The sequence below is a fragment of the Sphaeramia orbicularis genome, chromosome 15 (assembly GCF_902148855.1).
Source record: "Sphaeramia orbicularis chromosome 15, fSphaOr1.1, whole genome shotgun sequence".
In the NCBI taxonomy this organism is placed as follows: Eukaryota; Metazoa; Chordata; class Actinopteri; order Kurtiformes; family Apogonidae; genus Sphaeramia; species Sphaeramia orbicularis.
Genome location: NC_043971.1, coordinates 3,521,368 through 3,539,074, shown reverse-complemented (window position 1 = coordinate 3,539,074; position 17,707 = coordinate 3,521,368). Strand labels below are relative to the sequence as shown.

Sequence of the window (17,707 nt, the reverse complement as noted above, 5' to 3'; positions counted from 1 at the left end):
ATGATAAACAGCACCAGTACGATAACACGTCTGACAACACACAGCACCAGTATGTTAAACTTTGTTAAAGTTGGGTCTTTTCTCTGACTGTACTCGGTAAAACAGTGTCATTATATGAGACAGAACCAACATCTGGTCTGTTGGAGTCTGAACACGTGTTAAAGCTCCACTCAGATCCAGCACACAATGAGTCTGGGCCTGTAGAGACCAGACCAGAGTTCAGTGAACCAGCAGAGACTTGTTCATGCAGATACAGATCCATCAGATGCCGAGGTTCGACCAGACGGCGCTGATACTGACACGGAAAGGCTGAGAGGGTCTTCCACCTCTGGCTTTGTACCTGTGATGCTGTTCTGAGCTGCCATGCTGGTTCACGTTCAGCATGTGGATGGTGTGTGGAAGTCCATCTAGGATGTCAAATTTTGCACATGGGTTCTGCTTGGAGCTAGTGATGTCCCAATCTGGATTTTTTTCTTCTGATCCAACTTTTATTATTAGTTTTGCCGATACTGATCCCGTAACGATACTTTTTACTGTGAAATTTTTATTTAAATTTAGAGTAATGATTTATAGATTATTATGCTATTATTTTACTTGAGGTCACAATTGGGCTGAATGTGGAACCTGAACTAAAAAAAGTATGTCACCTTTGACTCTTAATAACTTTAGTATAATTTTTGCATTTTCCAAATTCATACTCTGAGCCAAATTAGAACCTTGGACGAGCTGGTTTTTTTCACAATAGGTATGCGCAGATAATATGACCGTACAAAGTGACAGTAGGGGTGTGTATCGGCAAGAATCTGGCGATACGATACAAATCACAATACTAGGATCACGACACGATATATCACGATATATCATGATACTGTTAAAAAGGCAATTTTTTTGTTTCTTTTTATAAAATGATTATTTCCTGGAAGAACTGAATTACACCAGAAATCTGCACAAATACTAAACACATTTTTATTTGATCACAACAGGATCTAATGCTATATCACAAAATGTTCCTGTGTTAAAACTTAAAATTATGTTTTACAGACATTTTAAGACAGTTTAAAATCCTGCTCAAATGTTAATTATCTCTTTGTTCATAGCTAACATCAGAACATTATTTTTGTGCAATCCCAACAAAGGAACTAACATCTGCCTCTCAGACAGTAAAAAAAGCTTTTAGGATGCTTCAGATAACCATTATTTAATAAAACAGCGTTAAATAATAATAAGATATAAACAATAAAGAAAACCAAAAAACAGCAATGAACTTCTACCATATCTGCATTTGAATGAATACCTAAAAATATCAATACAGTACTTTTTAATATCGATACAGTATTTTAAAATGAAATATCGCAATACATTGTAGTACTGATATTTTCTAACACCCCTAAGTGAAAGTGAAACTAAAGACACTTTACTAATTCCTGAGTCTCCCGCTGTTGTGCAGCTCACTTTCCTTTTCCCTACCTTCAGAAACTTTAATTTGAGGGGGCAGGACGTTTGTTTAAGGGGGAATTGGTCCCTTTTGGTTTGGTTTGTTTGTTTGTTAACACTCTAGCAGCAAAACTATTGGTTGAATTCATGCTAGATTAGGTTTATAAATTGCCAGTGACCCAGAATAGATCTGATTACATTTTGGGAACAGTTGGTCAAACTTCAAATTTTTTATGAATTTTTAAAATCTAGTTTTTTTTCCCCCATTTACCTTTAATGGGCAAAAATTCACATGTCTCGAGCAGCAAAACTATTGGTTGAATTCATACAAAATTGGGTTTATAGATTGCCAGTGACCCAGAATAGATGTGGTTACATTTTGGGAAAAGTAGGTCAAAGTTCACATTTTTAATGAAGTTTTTAAATCTTTTTTTTTTTCTTCCATTCACTTATAATAGGTGAAGTTTCAAATGTCTATAAATACATCCATTTTGTTTCAATTTACTTCAAACTTGGCACATATATAGAGGCAATTGATATGCTAACATCAGCACACGCATAGACATGATGACATCAGCTGGATTGACGCCAAAATAAGCTACATGCGAGGGGCGGGGTTTGTTGTGCCTGGAACCACTTGTCGTATTGTATTTTTAGAAACGTTCTGTGTAAGTCTATGGGAGCTGATGGAGCAGCACCTAGTGGCCCTCAGCAGTATTACACAGTCTTGAGTGATTAGTGTAGACACAGAAACCAATCCAGACACAGAATTTATGTTTGACGTGTGCGCAGGTTGTCAATTATCAGACATGGGTGAAAACGTGTGTGTGTGTGTGTGTGTTGTGTTTGAACAAAGCTCAGTGTGAAAGAGACGCAGACACTGTTTATGAGGCCAATCAACACTTATTAAAACACACATCTCATTCATTTAACACCGCGGAGACTGTGTTAATGTGTGTGTCTGTTGTGTCAGAGGGAGGAGATTCGGATATACTCAAATAAGCTTCAGTGTGAGTGGGTCTGTGACTCAGAGCACAGTGGGTCTGTGGAGGCTGAGGACGCTGTGGACGCCAGGACTCGGCTCATGGAGGTAAGACCGACCTGCCGTCTGTAGTCATTGAAGTGGACAGTGTTGTGTTGTGTGTCCAGTTGAGTCCCAACCTGGACCTGAGGATCCACATGTTTGTGCACTGGTTTATGTGTTTGTCATTATTGCCATTTATTCACACAACTTTATCTTGAATATCTGACTTTTTTCTCAGGATTTGCTTATTTATTTTTTTCTTATATCATTAATTCGCAGCTTTTAGAATGACATTAAATCAACTCCAGCATTTTATCTCTGAAATGTTTTTAAGTTTGTGTCACTAAATCAGTTTATTTATGACACTTTTACAGACCAACACCAATCAGTACGTTCAGTAATAAAAAGTGGACGATTCTCAAAGCAGCTGTAGGACAATAAACAAACACCGAAACTTTAAAACATACCTTTGACTTGTATAATTCCAGTGTGTCTTATATAACCTGAACTGAATGTGTTCGGTAGGTTCTACAGATTCTACTGACAGTAGAGTCTGTGTGTTAAACTCTGTCTATAAATACCAGCTCTCCAGAGTAAAAGCACAGAACTCTGGAACAGACAGTGTGGGACAGGGGGGTCATGTCCTCTGACCACTGGAAATACCTTTACTCTGTTATTCCACCTGCTATCAGGTCACTCTGACCCTTGACCTCTGACCCCTGGTTGTCTGTTACGATGAGAACCATTCACAATAAAATGTTCAAACTTCAATTAAACTGAAATGACACCATTATAATATACGACGTGACAACATGAAATTGCGTAAATGTACACGCCACTTTTAACTGGCATGGTATCTGTACACCAGGGTTATAATCGTTTTGGATTTTTCATTATAGTTTAGTTTTATTCAGTTTTGACTTTTTTTTTTTCCTCTCAGTTTTAATTAGTTTTTAGAGCAGGTTTATTAGTTTTTATTAGTTTTCATTTTTTTCTAAATGCTTAGTTTTAGTTTTGTTTTAGTTACCTCTGCCAAGGAGGATATGTTTTTGCCAGGGTTTGTTTGTTTGTCTGTCCGTTAGTGTGCAACATAACTCAAAAAGTTATGGACAGATTCGGATGAAATTTTCAGGGTTTATTGGAAATGGGATAAGGAAGAAATGATTAAATTTTGGTGGTGATCGGGGGTGGGGGGGCCCACAGGGGGGGCCACTGATCAGCCTTGGCAGAGGTCTGCGCTCTCCGAGTGCTTCTAGTATTAGTTTTAGTTTTGTCGTATCTTTTCTCTTCTTCTCTGGCATATTCAAATAAATCCCATACTGGACACTGGTGCTTTCTTCCAACTTTAGTCTCCATAATTCCAGGTAGAGTGGGGACCAGAAGGTGACTGGAAACCAAAAGTAATGAGAAGTGACGGACCATGAAGTGTCGTATGGTGCCGCTAGCTAAAACTGCTAGAGCGAGATAAATAGATTTTGTATCGATCCGACATTGACAAAGAGGAAAACGAAGGGAATTTTATCCAGAATTTTTACTCGTTTTAGTTTTGTACGTACACAATACAGTTTCAGTTAGTTAATGTTTTGTCTTTTAATTATAATTTTATTTATTTCAGTTAACGAAAATGTTTTTTCAATTCTAGTTTTTGTCATATCGCTAGTTTTCGTTAACGATAATAACCTTGCTGTATGCATTATAAGCGTTCCGTATGTATGTTCACACCACATCAAATACTATGCACTGAGGATTAGGGTTAGTGGTCACAGATACGTGAATCAGAGATCTTGGTGTAAATTGACATGCGATCAAATGGTGTTGAATAACACACGAAAGAACGAAAATGCATATGTATAGCACGCCAAAAGCCATAAGAACTGGCGTGAATACAACACAATTTCATGAGATCAGTCTGTAATATAATATAATGTCATATATACATTTAGAATTAAATATGGTAACAAGGTGGTGGTTCTTTGGTTAAAACAGACAAAAGATAGAAATAACTTTCTAATAACTCTAATAATAACCACTGACGCTGATATCCATCTTCTCATGTTACAAACATGTCCTGTATAAATAGTTAATGCTATTATTGTATATAAATAAAATATTGTGACGCTTCTGTGGAATAAAGATAAGTCATGGCTCTAAAATGTAAAACTACCTGCTTTTATCAGTGATACAATAATCGTGATAAAGTCCACAACAGCGATTCATCAAGATGGAACATAGTCAAATAAAAACAAAGTAGAAGCTTTAACACGTTCCGGTGTGTAATGACCGGTCCACAAATAACCAATAATGTGTCTGATGACTCACTGAATCCACTTAATCCGGTAAAAAAAAGCCTCAGTGTGATGATAACAGCTGAACATACAGCGGAGGTCTGTAGACCAGGCTTATTACCCCTACTGAAACGAAACCCAGCACTGAAAAAAAAAAATAATGGGAATTAACTGAAATAATAACTTAAGTTAGAAGATGTGTTCCAAAGCTACTGGCTCATAAAGTTTCACATTGATCTGACTTATAAATAGAAGAGAAATATGATCTCTCCATCATAATGAACATAATCAGGACAGATGACATCGAACTGAACGGCAGCTAAACATCGAGTGATGTTTCTGTACATTTTTCTCTTCAGTGAACTAAGACAGCAACATCATTCTTATGGGATTGACTTCCCATTAGTTTGAATTGCGTTTAATCAGTGCAAAGGGGAGTTGAGGTCAATCTCAACAGATTATTGTTCGACTACAACTCCCATGATGCATTTCAGCTACAAACATCCAATCCCTGAGCTTCAGGTGTAAACAGGTGTCACAGGTGGTGGTCAATCAGGACGTCTGCTCTGACTCCTGTTTAAGTAGATGGTGTTCGGTTCTGGAGTCTCAGAACCTTGGTACTTTTCTTACAAACCAGCCCATATTCTCACCAGTTTTGCAAGTGGAATCAAAGTTTGATGATGTTACTTCAACTTTTCTTCCACTTTTTTCTTTTCTTTCTCTACTTCCTGCTTGTCTTCACAACCTAGACATGACACACCCACTCACGATGTCACGACTTTGGCTTTGATTCCATCTTAAAACCGACTTTTCAGGTGCTGGAACAACTTTTTCCCAGTGTGAACACGTTGGCTGGTTCCAAACTCAAAGTCCACATTACTGGGGTTGTGGACGGTCAGGATTTAGTTTTTCAGGTCCCTCCTCCATTCTTCTTGTTTTCTCAGCCTTGTTTGTGTCGCCTGTCTTCCCCTAAGTAGTTTCTAGTCATGCCTCCTCCCCTGTAGTGGCTACCCTTTGGCCACACCCCCCTCATCTGACCACCATGCTGATCCTGACAGCCCTGTTTCCTTTATGTTTTTAGACTTGCGTTAGTCTCTATCCCATGTTGGACACAGATGTTCAGTTCGGGGAATCCTGACTATATGTACTGATTTTCTGTTATGTCTTTTTGTGGTATTACAGGTGCGGGAGACTTTCGTGACCAATTTTTCATCAAATCTGTAAAACCTCAGTCATATCCTTAGTATCACGAATCTGTAAGTCTTTCTGTGATTACTCACCTGAATCTCTTGCATTACGGTCAACAATTTCGAATTGCCATCCACCATAAATAAACCCTTTGTTTACAAACAGAGCTGGGGGGTCACTCGGGCATCTTCAGAATTTTGTTGTGACGTGCACTGTGGGAAAGGGAGGTTCGCGCAGCCACCTGACAGCGGCAGCTGCTACAGACACGACGCAGAAACGGCAGGAGCTCCCTTCCCTCTATGCATATTCCTCCAATTTTTTTTTCCATGTTTCAGCCGTTTCCGCATCGTGTTTGTTTCATCCATATAATACCATATGGTTGCGTTGCCGCAGCCAGGTGACTGCGCGAACCTCCCTTTCCCACAATGCACATCATGACAAAATTCCGAAGATGTCCAAGTGACCTACGGGCTCTGTTTGTAAACAAATGGTTTGTTTATGGTGGATGGCACTTGGAAATTGTTCACCATGAGGCAAGAGATTCTGGTGAGTCATCACAGAAAGACTTATGGATTCCTGATACTAAGGATATGACTGAGGTTTTACAGATTTGATGAAAAATTGGTCACAAATGTCTCCCGCACCTTTAAAGACATCACTTTACATAAACAAGAAAAGCACTCGGAGAGCACAGACCTCTACCAAGACAGATCTGCACCCCACCCCACCCCATCCCCAATCACCACCAAAATTTAATCATTTCTTCCTTGTGCCAGTATCAACATTTCCTGAAAATTTCCTGAAAATTCATCCATAACTTTTTGAGTTATCTTGCTAACAAACAAACAAACATGCACGCACGCAAACACACGAAGCAAAGTGATCACAATACCTCCCGGCAGAGGTAATCATTTCCTCTGCACTGATTCACATCCATGTCAACATTTAACTTTTATCAAAAAAAGAAGCATGTGAATTTCACAACAAATTTAATGTTTAAGTTGAAGTGCATCTCAAAATCTTTAGCAGACTTGAAGACATGCTTGGTGTATTTCATGTATTGATTTAGTTTTATGCTGTAGCTGCTCAGTGCTGCCCCCTGTGGGGATTCATGCAGTGCAGTTACTCATTGATTTGATGTGAGGGTCTTGGATTATAGAAAAGCTGCATAAACATCATAGATCATGGATGTTTCACAACCACATAAATTTCACACAAACACATGAACACCGGTAGAAAACAGAAAATTCATGTGTTTTTTCTGGTAAATTTTCCATGTGCTTTTTTCGGAATTTCAGAATCAGAATCTCTTCATTGTCACTGTACCAAGTAGAGCGAAACTGAGGTAGAGCTCTCAGGTTCAGTGCAAGAATTCACAAGTCCCTGTTTCTTCAAGATTTGTTTCATTGATTCCTTCATAAATATACATAGAACATTGGATGGGACAAGGGAGAAATTGAAGCAGAGAAGTGAAACTGTTTTCGACCAGTTTTCAGTCCAACGAGAAGAATCTGTATCTGATGTTGTGATTCTGTTGGAATGGAACAACGGTTTCAGATCTAATCAGTGTTAGTTCTTCGCTGTAAGTGCTTCAGTACTTTTTCTGCTTCTGTAAAGAGCGCAGCAGAAACAAACTGTGTGTACATGTTGAAGCATTAAATCGACCACCTGTTGCTTTCCTTTCTAAAACACACACACACACTGCCGTCATTCTTTTCTTTCGAACACTGAAAGTGTGTGTGCTTGTGTGTTGCTGTGTGTGTGTGTGTGTTTGGTATGTAGGACTCAGTTACATGCTTTCCAGGCGTGTCAGTTCGTGTCAGTTCCTGTTTTTGCGGAGGTTGTGTTCATCTCTAATCTCCTGAAAATGATCCTGGTTCCTCTGCGCCTGTCAGTCGACTGTGTGGGCACAGAGACCTGAAGGTCCGTCGCTACAGCAACAGGCTGAACAGACGAAGCTCTGAGCAGGAAGAGACGCCACACGGACCAGAGCACGTCGAGATCGGACGGATCTGAAGACACGAAAAGAGCCAGGTCCACAGGTAGGACAGGAAGCTGAATGCAGGTCACATGACTCCTGAACCCATCACTGCTGCAGCTACAGACTTTAAAGGACCACACTGTTAGCTTAGCTTAGCATAGAGACTGTAAACAGAGGTAAACTATTAGCCAAGCTTAGCATAAAGACTGTCAACAGAGGGACACATAGCCTAGCTAAGCACAAAGACTATAAACAGGGAAACAAATTTTTTAAGCACATTAAATCTACGGCAGATTTAAGTTGAGATTTAATGTCTTGTTTTACTAGTTATAAAGTGCAATATATTTTTCCCTGTCAAATTATAGTTCAAATTCATATTTAATGGATCAGAGAGTGATGGTCTACTCAAACAGTCTACATTCACCAACAAGATAACCCCATCGAAGTGTAGGCATTAAGCTGATTGCAGCTAATGCTAAGTATCGACACAGAACTTAAGAGTGAATATGTTGTGACTGAACACGTCTACTTGTGTTCATCGGCTCAAATGCAGACACTCGGAAGGCCACTCTCACCTCCTTATTTTTCACCTCCTCAACCCCTCGATGCTTGATTGTGAGTGATCATGGTGTGTGCCACTTGAAGGATGTCTCAATTACCCAAAATGCATATGGAGGAGTGAGCAAAGAGGAGGAGCTTTGACAGAGGTTGTCCAGTTAATTTTCATGAAGAGATCAAGGATGGTCCAGTGTTCCAGACGTTAAAGGACAAAGTAAAGGAAACATTGGAAGTCATTTCCTCTGTATGTGGAGAATTCAGACAGTCATCATGGGCGACACCAAGACACTAATGGGTCATTTCACCCAGGAACCTCCCTGAAATAAAAGGACTATTTGGATGTAAAGAGTCAAATAGCTGAGGAACTGTAACGCATTTAAGTGTTGAGAAAAGGGAACAGTGAACTTTACCTCAGTAAATAATGTAATCTACATTAAGCATATTCACTAATGTTAGCTCTAATTTGCTGATGGATTAACATCAGATGCGTTGCCTGATGTGAATTTGCTGCAGTGTGGCTGGTTTAGTAACAACTTTCAGCCGTGAAACATTTTAAGTGATGCTGCAGGCGTTGTCTTCAGATGGAAACAGGAGGAAACACCTCAGCGAGGTGAGAGGAGGACGACGTCTGAGGGGAAAACAACGACCGATGGGGTGAAAATCAACATTCACACCTGAATTCACACCTCTGTAAACAGACGTCTGAGTTTACAGTCGATTAGCAGAGAGCGCTGTTGGCTTCAAAAACCCTCCACCCACCAAGTCCAACATGAATCCCAGACCTTCAAAAAGGGTTCAGGACACCAGTCTCCAAATGGTGACTGGTTCTTTTCAGATTCTGAACCAGTTTACTGTGGTGCAAATGCTCATCAGGTCTGTGGGGGGGTTGCCATAACAGTAGAAGGTCCAACCGGTCAGGACTCAACCTGGGGACTCAGGACACGATCATCCTCTCACTCAGTTCCTGGAAGCAGAAGCTGCTGATTCGTTGTAAAGTGAGGACGGAACGGCGCCTCGGCCAAATGACGACACCAAGATGGATCGGAGACGGATCGGAGTCCGGCTGACCGACAGTAAAGACCAACCTGTGATCCAGCGTTAAAGGCTCAAACCTGAAACTGGACACAATTTAGTCACATTGTGTTCTCATACATAAATCATGTGAAGTTAAAGCTGAAGTGAAAATCAGCTGCTCAGTCAGACGAAAGCAGGGGCAGCAAAGACGTGTCCGAGTGTTCATATTAAAGATTCACCGTGTCGGAGACTCTGACAGAAGATCAGGTTTCAAAGGAGACACTCGGGTTCAGCAGCAGTTAAACCTGAAGGATCCACTTTTAAGGAGATCCAGATCTGCTGTCAGACTCATCTGCAGCACATGGAGGATCACGTCTAACACTTATATGTTCAGACTTTACCTGTACAGGGTGGGGAAGCAAAATTTACAATGAACATTTAGTTGTTTTTTCTCAGCAGGCACTACGTCAATTGTTTTGAAACCAAACATATATTGATGTCATAATCATACCTAACACTATTATCCATACCTTTTCAGAAACTTTTGCCCATATGAGTAATCAGGAAAGTAAACGTCAAAGAGTGTGTGATTTGCTGAACGCACTCGTCACACCAAAGGAGATTTCAAAAATAGTTGGAGTGTCCATAAAGACTGTTTATAATGGAAAGAAGAGAATGACTATGAGCAAAACTATTATGAGAAAGTCTGGAAGATACTATTAAAGAAGAATGGGAGAAGTTGTCACCCCAATATTTGAGGAACACTTGCGCAAGTTTCAGGAAGCGTGTGAAGGCAGTTATTGAGAAAGAAGGAGGACACATAGAATAAAAACATTTTCTATTATGTAAATGTTCTTGTGGCAAATAAATTCTCATGACTTTCAATAAACTAATTGGTCATACACTGTCTTTCAGTCCCTGCCTCAAAATATTGTAAATTTTGCTTCCCCACCCTGTAGATCTGACGTGTACATATTACAGGTAGTTTCCATCACAGTTATCATAGTTTTGGATTTTTCATTATAGCTTAGTTTTGACTTTTTTCCCCCCTCTAATTCAATTAGTTTTAATTAGTTTTCAGAATAGGTTTGCTAGTTTTTATTACTTTTCCTTATTTTCTAAATGCTTAGTTGTAGTTTAGTTTTAGTTTCTTTATATCTTTTATCTTCTTTGCCATTGAATTCAAATAAATCCCAGACAGGACTCTGCTGCTTTCTCCCAACTTTAGTCTCCATGTTTCCAGGTAGAGTGGGGACCAGAAGACGACTGGAAACCACAAGTGACGAGAAGTGACGGACTGTTAAATATCATTTGGTGAAAGCAGCTAAAATTGCTTGAGGGAAATAAATCGATTTCATATCAATCTGACATTGACAAAGACGAAAATGTAGGGAATTTTATCCATAATTTTTATACGTTTTAGTTAGTTTTGTAAGCACACAATACAGTTTCAGTTAGTTATCGCTTTTTTCTTTTAATTATAGTTATTATTTATTTCAATTAATGAAAATGTTTTTACAATTCTAGTTTTTGTCATTTTGTTAGTTTTCGTTAACGATAATAACCTTGGTTTCCATGTGAGTCTTAAGGGGAAACTTAAACCTTCAGAGGAACATGAACACAAACTAAATTCTTAATCTCTGTTTGTAATAACCAACGAAAAGAAAAAGTTTGGTCTACTATGAGGACAGAACGTCTGAAACTCAAACCCTTCTAGGCCGTCATTGGACAATTTTACTATTGGGTTTTCGTCCTGTTTTCTCTTTACTGTTTGAGTGACTTCGCTGTCAACATTCCACCTTATGTCCAGTAAACCTGTGGTCAGTGTCTGCTTTCATCAGACACATTTCGTCCTGTTCTCATTCTCTGCGGGATTGTGGTGTGATGTTCAGGTTTGAAATTCTAATAGTCGTACTGTGTGAAGGTCAGAGCAGGATGGACAGGACGGTGTTGGCCGGTCTCAGATTTATGAACCCACACCTGGTCCAGACCTTTGATGGAGACGATGACAGCTCGAGGCGTTTGGCTCCCTCTCGCCTTTCAGAAGCCTCATGTGTTTATCTGTGTGTCATCTAGAACATGAACACGCCGTGTGTGTTTATCTAACGGTGCCTGCTTCTGTTTCAGGTCGTCATGTTGTCTCTCGGATCCGCCGCCATCCTCCTGCTGCTGTGGAGCTGCTGCGTCGTCTTGGTCCCACCCTGCACAGGTCAAGGTAAGGTCACCGGGTCACATGGTCCCAGAGGAAGGCGGTCCATCAGAGTGTGGCGTGAAAGGGGGATGGTCTGGTCTAATTTGATGAAAATCCCTGAACCCAATGTGATGAGAAATGAAAAACGCACAAATCTTCTACATCAAAACTCTAGTTTCTAAGTGTACTCCACCAAAAACAGTCCATGTGTTTACAAACAGAAGCGGTAGGTCACTTGGGCATTTTTGGAAATTTGTTGCAACGCGCATTGTGGGAAACAGAATTCCACGCAGCCGCTTTCGCTTGGTCAACATGTTTGTTTTTGCTGCTACTGCAGCTGTGTGGAGATCCGCTTCCCACAATGCACATCACAACAAATTTCCAACAATGCCCGAGTGACCTACCAGCTCTGTTTGTAAACACGTGGACTGTTTATGGTGGAGTACACTAAGAAATTGTTCACCGTGAGAGGAGAGATTCAGGTGAGTAATCACTTAAAGACTTATGGATTTGTGATACTTAGGCTATGACTCAGGTTTTACGGACTTGATGAAAGATTGGTAACAAAAGTCATACGCAGCTTTCACATCCACACTAATCATTATCTGATTTGTGGAGTTATCAGATTATTGATAATTTAAACAGTACAATCTGGTCTGTTATATTAAATAAGATTAACACCTGGATTTATCCCCAATACTCCAATGTCTTTATACATGTATACAGGTTCATTTGACTTATTTAGTTCTTTTACATCTGAACATGTGAGGAAACAAAGAAAACAGAAAACAGAAGTGACATAGAAGACAAAAACAGGAAGTTTGATGCTGCCATCACGACGTATGTACAAACTCTGAAATAAATACAATAATAGACTGAAACGTCTAAACCAGGGTTTATGAATTACTGCATTTCTGAAGTGCACGTAAATGCAACAGATCTGATTATTACAATTATCTGATTAACAACATTTATTGGAGTTATATGATCATGTAAATGGACTCGGTGATGCTCCAGATGTTGCCCATTCCTTCATTATTTTTAATGTTTATGTGTTTCATTCTAAACAGGCTGGTTGATGTATTTATTCATGTTGCAAAATCTGAGAGAGCATCAACTTGTTCTGAAAAAATACAACTTTTTAACTGCCTAATATTAGTGTTCTGTGTGAAAAATTGTGCTTTTTGTTCACCAATGGAGGACGCTGGACAGAGACGTGAGGGATGACTGGACAGATCCGGTCTAAGACACCGTAGAAATGCACAATGTTTTATCCAGAATGTCAGTGGGCAGAGTTTGAACCGTGGCCTTAACGCTCTGCGTAGTTGGAGGGCTTTAGTTTGTATTTTCTTGGTGAACTCCTGACCCCGTGCTGAGGTCATGAGTGCTGTGATTGGTCCGTCCGTGTAGCGTGTGGCCGTAGCGTGTGTGGTTGGATCGGGTTCATGTGCTGGCCTTGTCACCAGCTCATGTGTCTGTGTGTAACCGTGGCAACAATATCCTTTGTTATAACCATGTCCACAGGTGTGGCCCCCGCCCGACCAATCACAGCCCATTTCAATCATTCATCATGTTTAAAGCAGCTAAAATTATCGGCACACGAAGGCCGCGGGTGAATCCGCACGGCGGTAAATCAGCCCCGCCGGGTGTGGGCCGCACTATTGTTCTGTGGATCCGGATCTCCAGCTGTCACATTAACCCCACGGCTCGTCTTCTCACATAACACTTAGCACCTCACAGCTGTCGTCCCCCTTTGGGAGGCTCGACCGGCACTCACCCTCCACCGCCGCTGCAGGACGCCGCTCCCGGACTGTCCTGGAACGCCGTTCTGGAACGCCATGGTCGAGGACGAGCCTGTTGTCCATCCGCCTTTGAAAACAATCCGCCTTCATTCCACTCGACACCTGATCCACAATGATCCTCCGGGCAGAGAGGTCGGAGGTCAGAGGTCAGGGCCTGAGGACTATACACAGACCGGTTCACCTTGATGTGTTCGAGTGCTGCTGGGAAGCCTCAGCGCCTCAAACCTCCTTGATAAATATTCCAGTAAATTTATCTAATGATCAAACATCTTACAAAGTATGAAAAAGAAGAGTGAAAGCAGGACCGTAATCTTTTGTGTATTGTCACATTATTACAACAACCTATGATGATATACATTTTAACACGAAGACTTGAAATAATGTGAAAACATCTCATCTATTTTTTCCCCGACTTGGCAGCACACAGATTTACTAATCATTAATAATTATTTATTGAAGTTTTATTTTCAGATTTAAGTGTATTTCATCGTGTACTTGGTAGTGATGACGGTACCTCATTTCAACCCAAACTAGTTCTTCACCGTAATTTCACACCAAACGCCACGTGGCTCACCGCCTGTCAGAGGTCAAAGTGCCTGCTGCTAATGTCCCACCAGAGACCTGAGATCCTGAAATTCACTCTGGCAGCTGAGATGCAAAGACAGAGCGACTGACAGGAGGCGTCGGCTGAAACAGGTGTTTGTTCAGGTTTATTTGATGGGTCGTTGTGTCGCAGAGTTTGTCAGCAAAACTGAAAAACAATCTGTAAGATGAAATGAAACAGACTCACCAACTGATACAACCATGAAAACTGGCTCCGCCTCCTTCAGAACGGCTAACTGACCACACCGCTGCACCTGGGTCATGTGACCACGCCTCTGTCTCACCTGTCCTGTTCTTCTTCTGCAGGTAGTGAGTGCAGCTGTAACATCACCAACAGCCGCTGTGATGAGTCTGGAGTCTGCAGGTGATCAATCATCTCATCATCAATAACACACATGGCACACCAACGCCGTTACATCACTCATATGTTCACCAACACAGGTGGTGGAGTTTGACCATCTGCTTTGACAGCATCTGGTCTTTGTTCCATTAAACGGCGCCGTGTTGTTGACTCGTACCTGTTTGACATTTCCAGGTGTGATCCTGGCTGGGACGGCGACCACTGCGACCGCTGCGTTCCAATGCCCGGGTGTCGTCATGGTTCCTGTCAGCAGCCGTGGCAGTGCAGCTGTGACCCGGGCTGGGGAGGACGCTTCTGCGACAAAGGTCAGCCACCCCCCCATCCCCCCATCCCCCCATCCAAAACGTATATATGTATGCATGAATGTACTGGATATATGCATTAATAGACCCATTAGATAGTGGTTGTTCTGTTTCAGATCCTGTTTTTCTGTGTTTCAGATTCTGTTTTTTCCATGTTTCAGATCCTATTGTTTTTCTGTGTTTCAGATCTTGTTCTTTCTTCAGTTTCAGATCCTGCTGTTTTTTCCAGGTTTCAGATCCTGTTGTTTTTTCCGTGTTTCAGATTCTGTTTTTTCTGTGTTTCAGATCCTGTTTTTCCATGTTTCAGATCCTATTGTTTTTCAAAAAGTTATGGACAGATTTTCATGAAATTTTCAGGAAATGCTGATACTGGCACAAGGAAGAAATAATAAAATTTTTGTGGTGATCGGGGGGGCAGATCTGTCTTGGTGGAGGTCTGTGCTCTCTGAGTGCTTTATTTGTTTTTTTCTGTGTTTCAGATCTGTGTTTTAAATGCTATTGTTTTTCTGTGTTTCAGATTCAGTTTTTCCTGTGTTTCTGATCCTATTGTTTTTCCATGTTTTAGATCCTGTTTTTCCATGTTCCAGATCCTGTTTGTTCCGTGTTTCAGATCCTATTGTTTTTCATTGTTTCAGATTCTGTTTTTTTTCTGTTTCATATCCTGTTTTTCCGTGTTTCAGATTCTGTTTTCTCCGTGTTTCAGATCCTGCTGTTTTTCCAGTTTCAGAGCCTGTTGTTCCATGTTTCATATCCTGTTTATCCATGTTTCAGATCTCCAGGTGTGCTCGGAGCAGCCTCCATGTCTGAATGGAGCGTCCTGTGTGATCGAGGACAATGGTGAATACTCGTGTCTATGTCCTGACGGTTTCCACGGCCGACACTGTCACCTAAAGGCGGGGCCATGTCTCCAGAGGAGGTCGAAAACGCTCATTTGACTTCATTAATGTTTCACAGTCGCTACTGAAATACAGATGAGATGTTGGATAGTAATTGTTTCCTGTTTGTGTACAGGTCTCCGTGTAAAAACGGCGGTCTGTGCGAGGATGCCGACGGCTTTGCAGCGGCGTTGACGTGTCGCTGTCTCGCTGGCTTCACGGGGTCACGCTGTGAAACTGACGTGGACGACTGCCTGATGAAACCGTGTGCGAATGGCGCCACCTGTCTGGACGGTGTCAATCGCTTCTCCTGCATCTGCCCCGTCGGATTCACTGGACGCTTCTGTACCATCAACCTGGACGACTGCGCCAGCCGACCGTGTCTGAACGGCGGCCGCTGCCTCGACCGCGCCGGAGGGTTCACCTGCGTCTGCCGACCTTGGTTCACCGGCGTCACCTGCCAGACACCGCTGAGGAGCGACGATGAGAACACATGGACGACGCTGGGTTGGGAGGGAGGAGGGGCCAGACGTCATGTGACCACAGGGAAATGGAGGAGCGGTAACAGCAGTCGTCATGGCGACAGGCTGTTGAAGGTGACAGTAAGTGAGCGCAGCACCGGCGGTCTGTCACAGGTGCAGCTCATCACCTTGTTGGTTTTGACGGCGGTGACACTCAGCCTTGTAGCGCTGACCGCCGGCCTCGTGCTGCAGGGTCACTGCAGAGACTGTGGCTCCGCCCCCTGTTGGCCACCGCCTTCGTCGTCTTCATCACAGCAGCAAGGGCAGAAGAGCAGGTGGCGAGTGCGGCAGGACGGAGAACAGGAATGTCACATTAGCTTCCTGAACGCCACCGAAACAGAGAAGAAGAAACTGAACACAGAAGTTCAGGGATCAAAAGGGTTAATATGCAAATGACCAGCGAGAAAACAGCCAATCAGAACGGACCTCTGTACAGATATTTGACGTGCAGTTACTCAGGAACTTTAATGTTAAGCCTCTGGAAATGTATAGTGAAATAAGAAAACGGATACAAAACCTGGTCAATAATTGAAGGTCATTGATCATCAGCTCGTCAGTAGATATTGAACTAAACGACCTTACATAAAACGGTTAGAAAGTTTAACATTTAACAGCTGGAACCCTCATGACTGGTTTTACTGGAATTAGTGTGTGGAAACAAAACAGTTTAAACACAGACAATCAAGTTTGTGAAAACCTCACTAGTACTGTTATCAAATTAAACCTGAATCACTGACGACATGGCTTTCAAGACAAAGACACAAAGCATGAACAAACTGCTGCCAAATTTAAGCTCACGGTTTATGACGATCTCACCTGAACTCACTTCAACCTACCTGAGTCTTAGACCAGGTGTGTTAACGCTGATATAAGCAACCGACACCGGATGAAAACACCTCTGAATGATTTCACCTCAGTTTTTACAGTGTTGATGTATCTGAACATGTCATTTTTTACAGTGTATTGTATGTTTATAAGATGTTTTTTTTACATTGTGTATATTTTTTACAGTGTTTTTTTTTTTTTTTTTTCAATGTATTATGTGTAAACTGAAGCTAATTCTAATTTATTGTGTAATTTATCATCTGTGTAATAAAAACATAACTGATAAAGACAACATGATGTTTAATTAGTTTAAATTAGTACTCTGTTCTGTTTTTGTCATGAAGTTAACCCTAACCGCTCATGCGTCATGGATCCGTGCTGCAGGTGCATCCTGGGTAAGTAAACTGGATTTAATCTGAGCCAAGGCCTACATTTGTTTTGAAGCTAAAGACTGAAGAGCAGATCCTCTTTCCAACTCTGGATTTCTTTTTTCCAGACAGTAACTTGCAGGTGCAAAGTGACGTTTGGAATGAGACAACAAACAAACTTCATCAAGTCTTTTTGTAGTAGTTTAGTAACTGGAGTGAAAACGAAAGTGAAACCAAATTTTGGCGTCTGACTCCTGCTTCTATGTCTGTTTTACTCCAGCGCTCCTAAGTGTTCCTCACAGACCGCTGTTTAAGACGTGTCCCAATAATATCCATTTGCTCTAGCTTTAACACAAAGTATTCAGTCATTTTCAT

At 41.4% G+C, this 17,707-nt stretch overlaps 1 protein-coding gene across 1 annotated transcript; it reads left to right on the top strand.

The window, feature by feature from the left end:
• Positions 1-7,757: 7,757 nt before the first annotated feature.
• dlk2 (delta-like 2 homolog (Drosophila)) lies at positions 7,758-16,792 on the top strand. The gene is made up of 6 exons (XM_030156197.1): positions 7,758-7,973; positions 11,612-11,699; positions 14,387-14,444; positions 14,616-14,746; positions 15,515-15,659; positions 15,755-16,792. Exons 2-6 carry the CDS (start codon positions 11,618-11,620, stop codon positions 16,533-16,535), a joined length of 1,197 nt encoding a protein of 398 aa, XP_030012057.1. The 5' UTR covers positions 7,758-7,973; positions 11,612-11,617; the 3' UTR covers positions 16,536-16,792.
• The last annotated feature ends 915 nt before the right edge of the window (positions 16,793-17,707 follow it).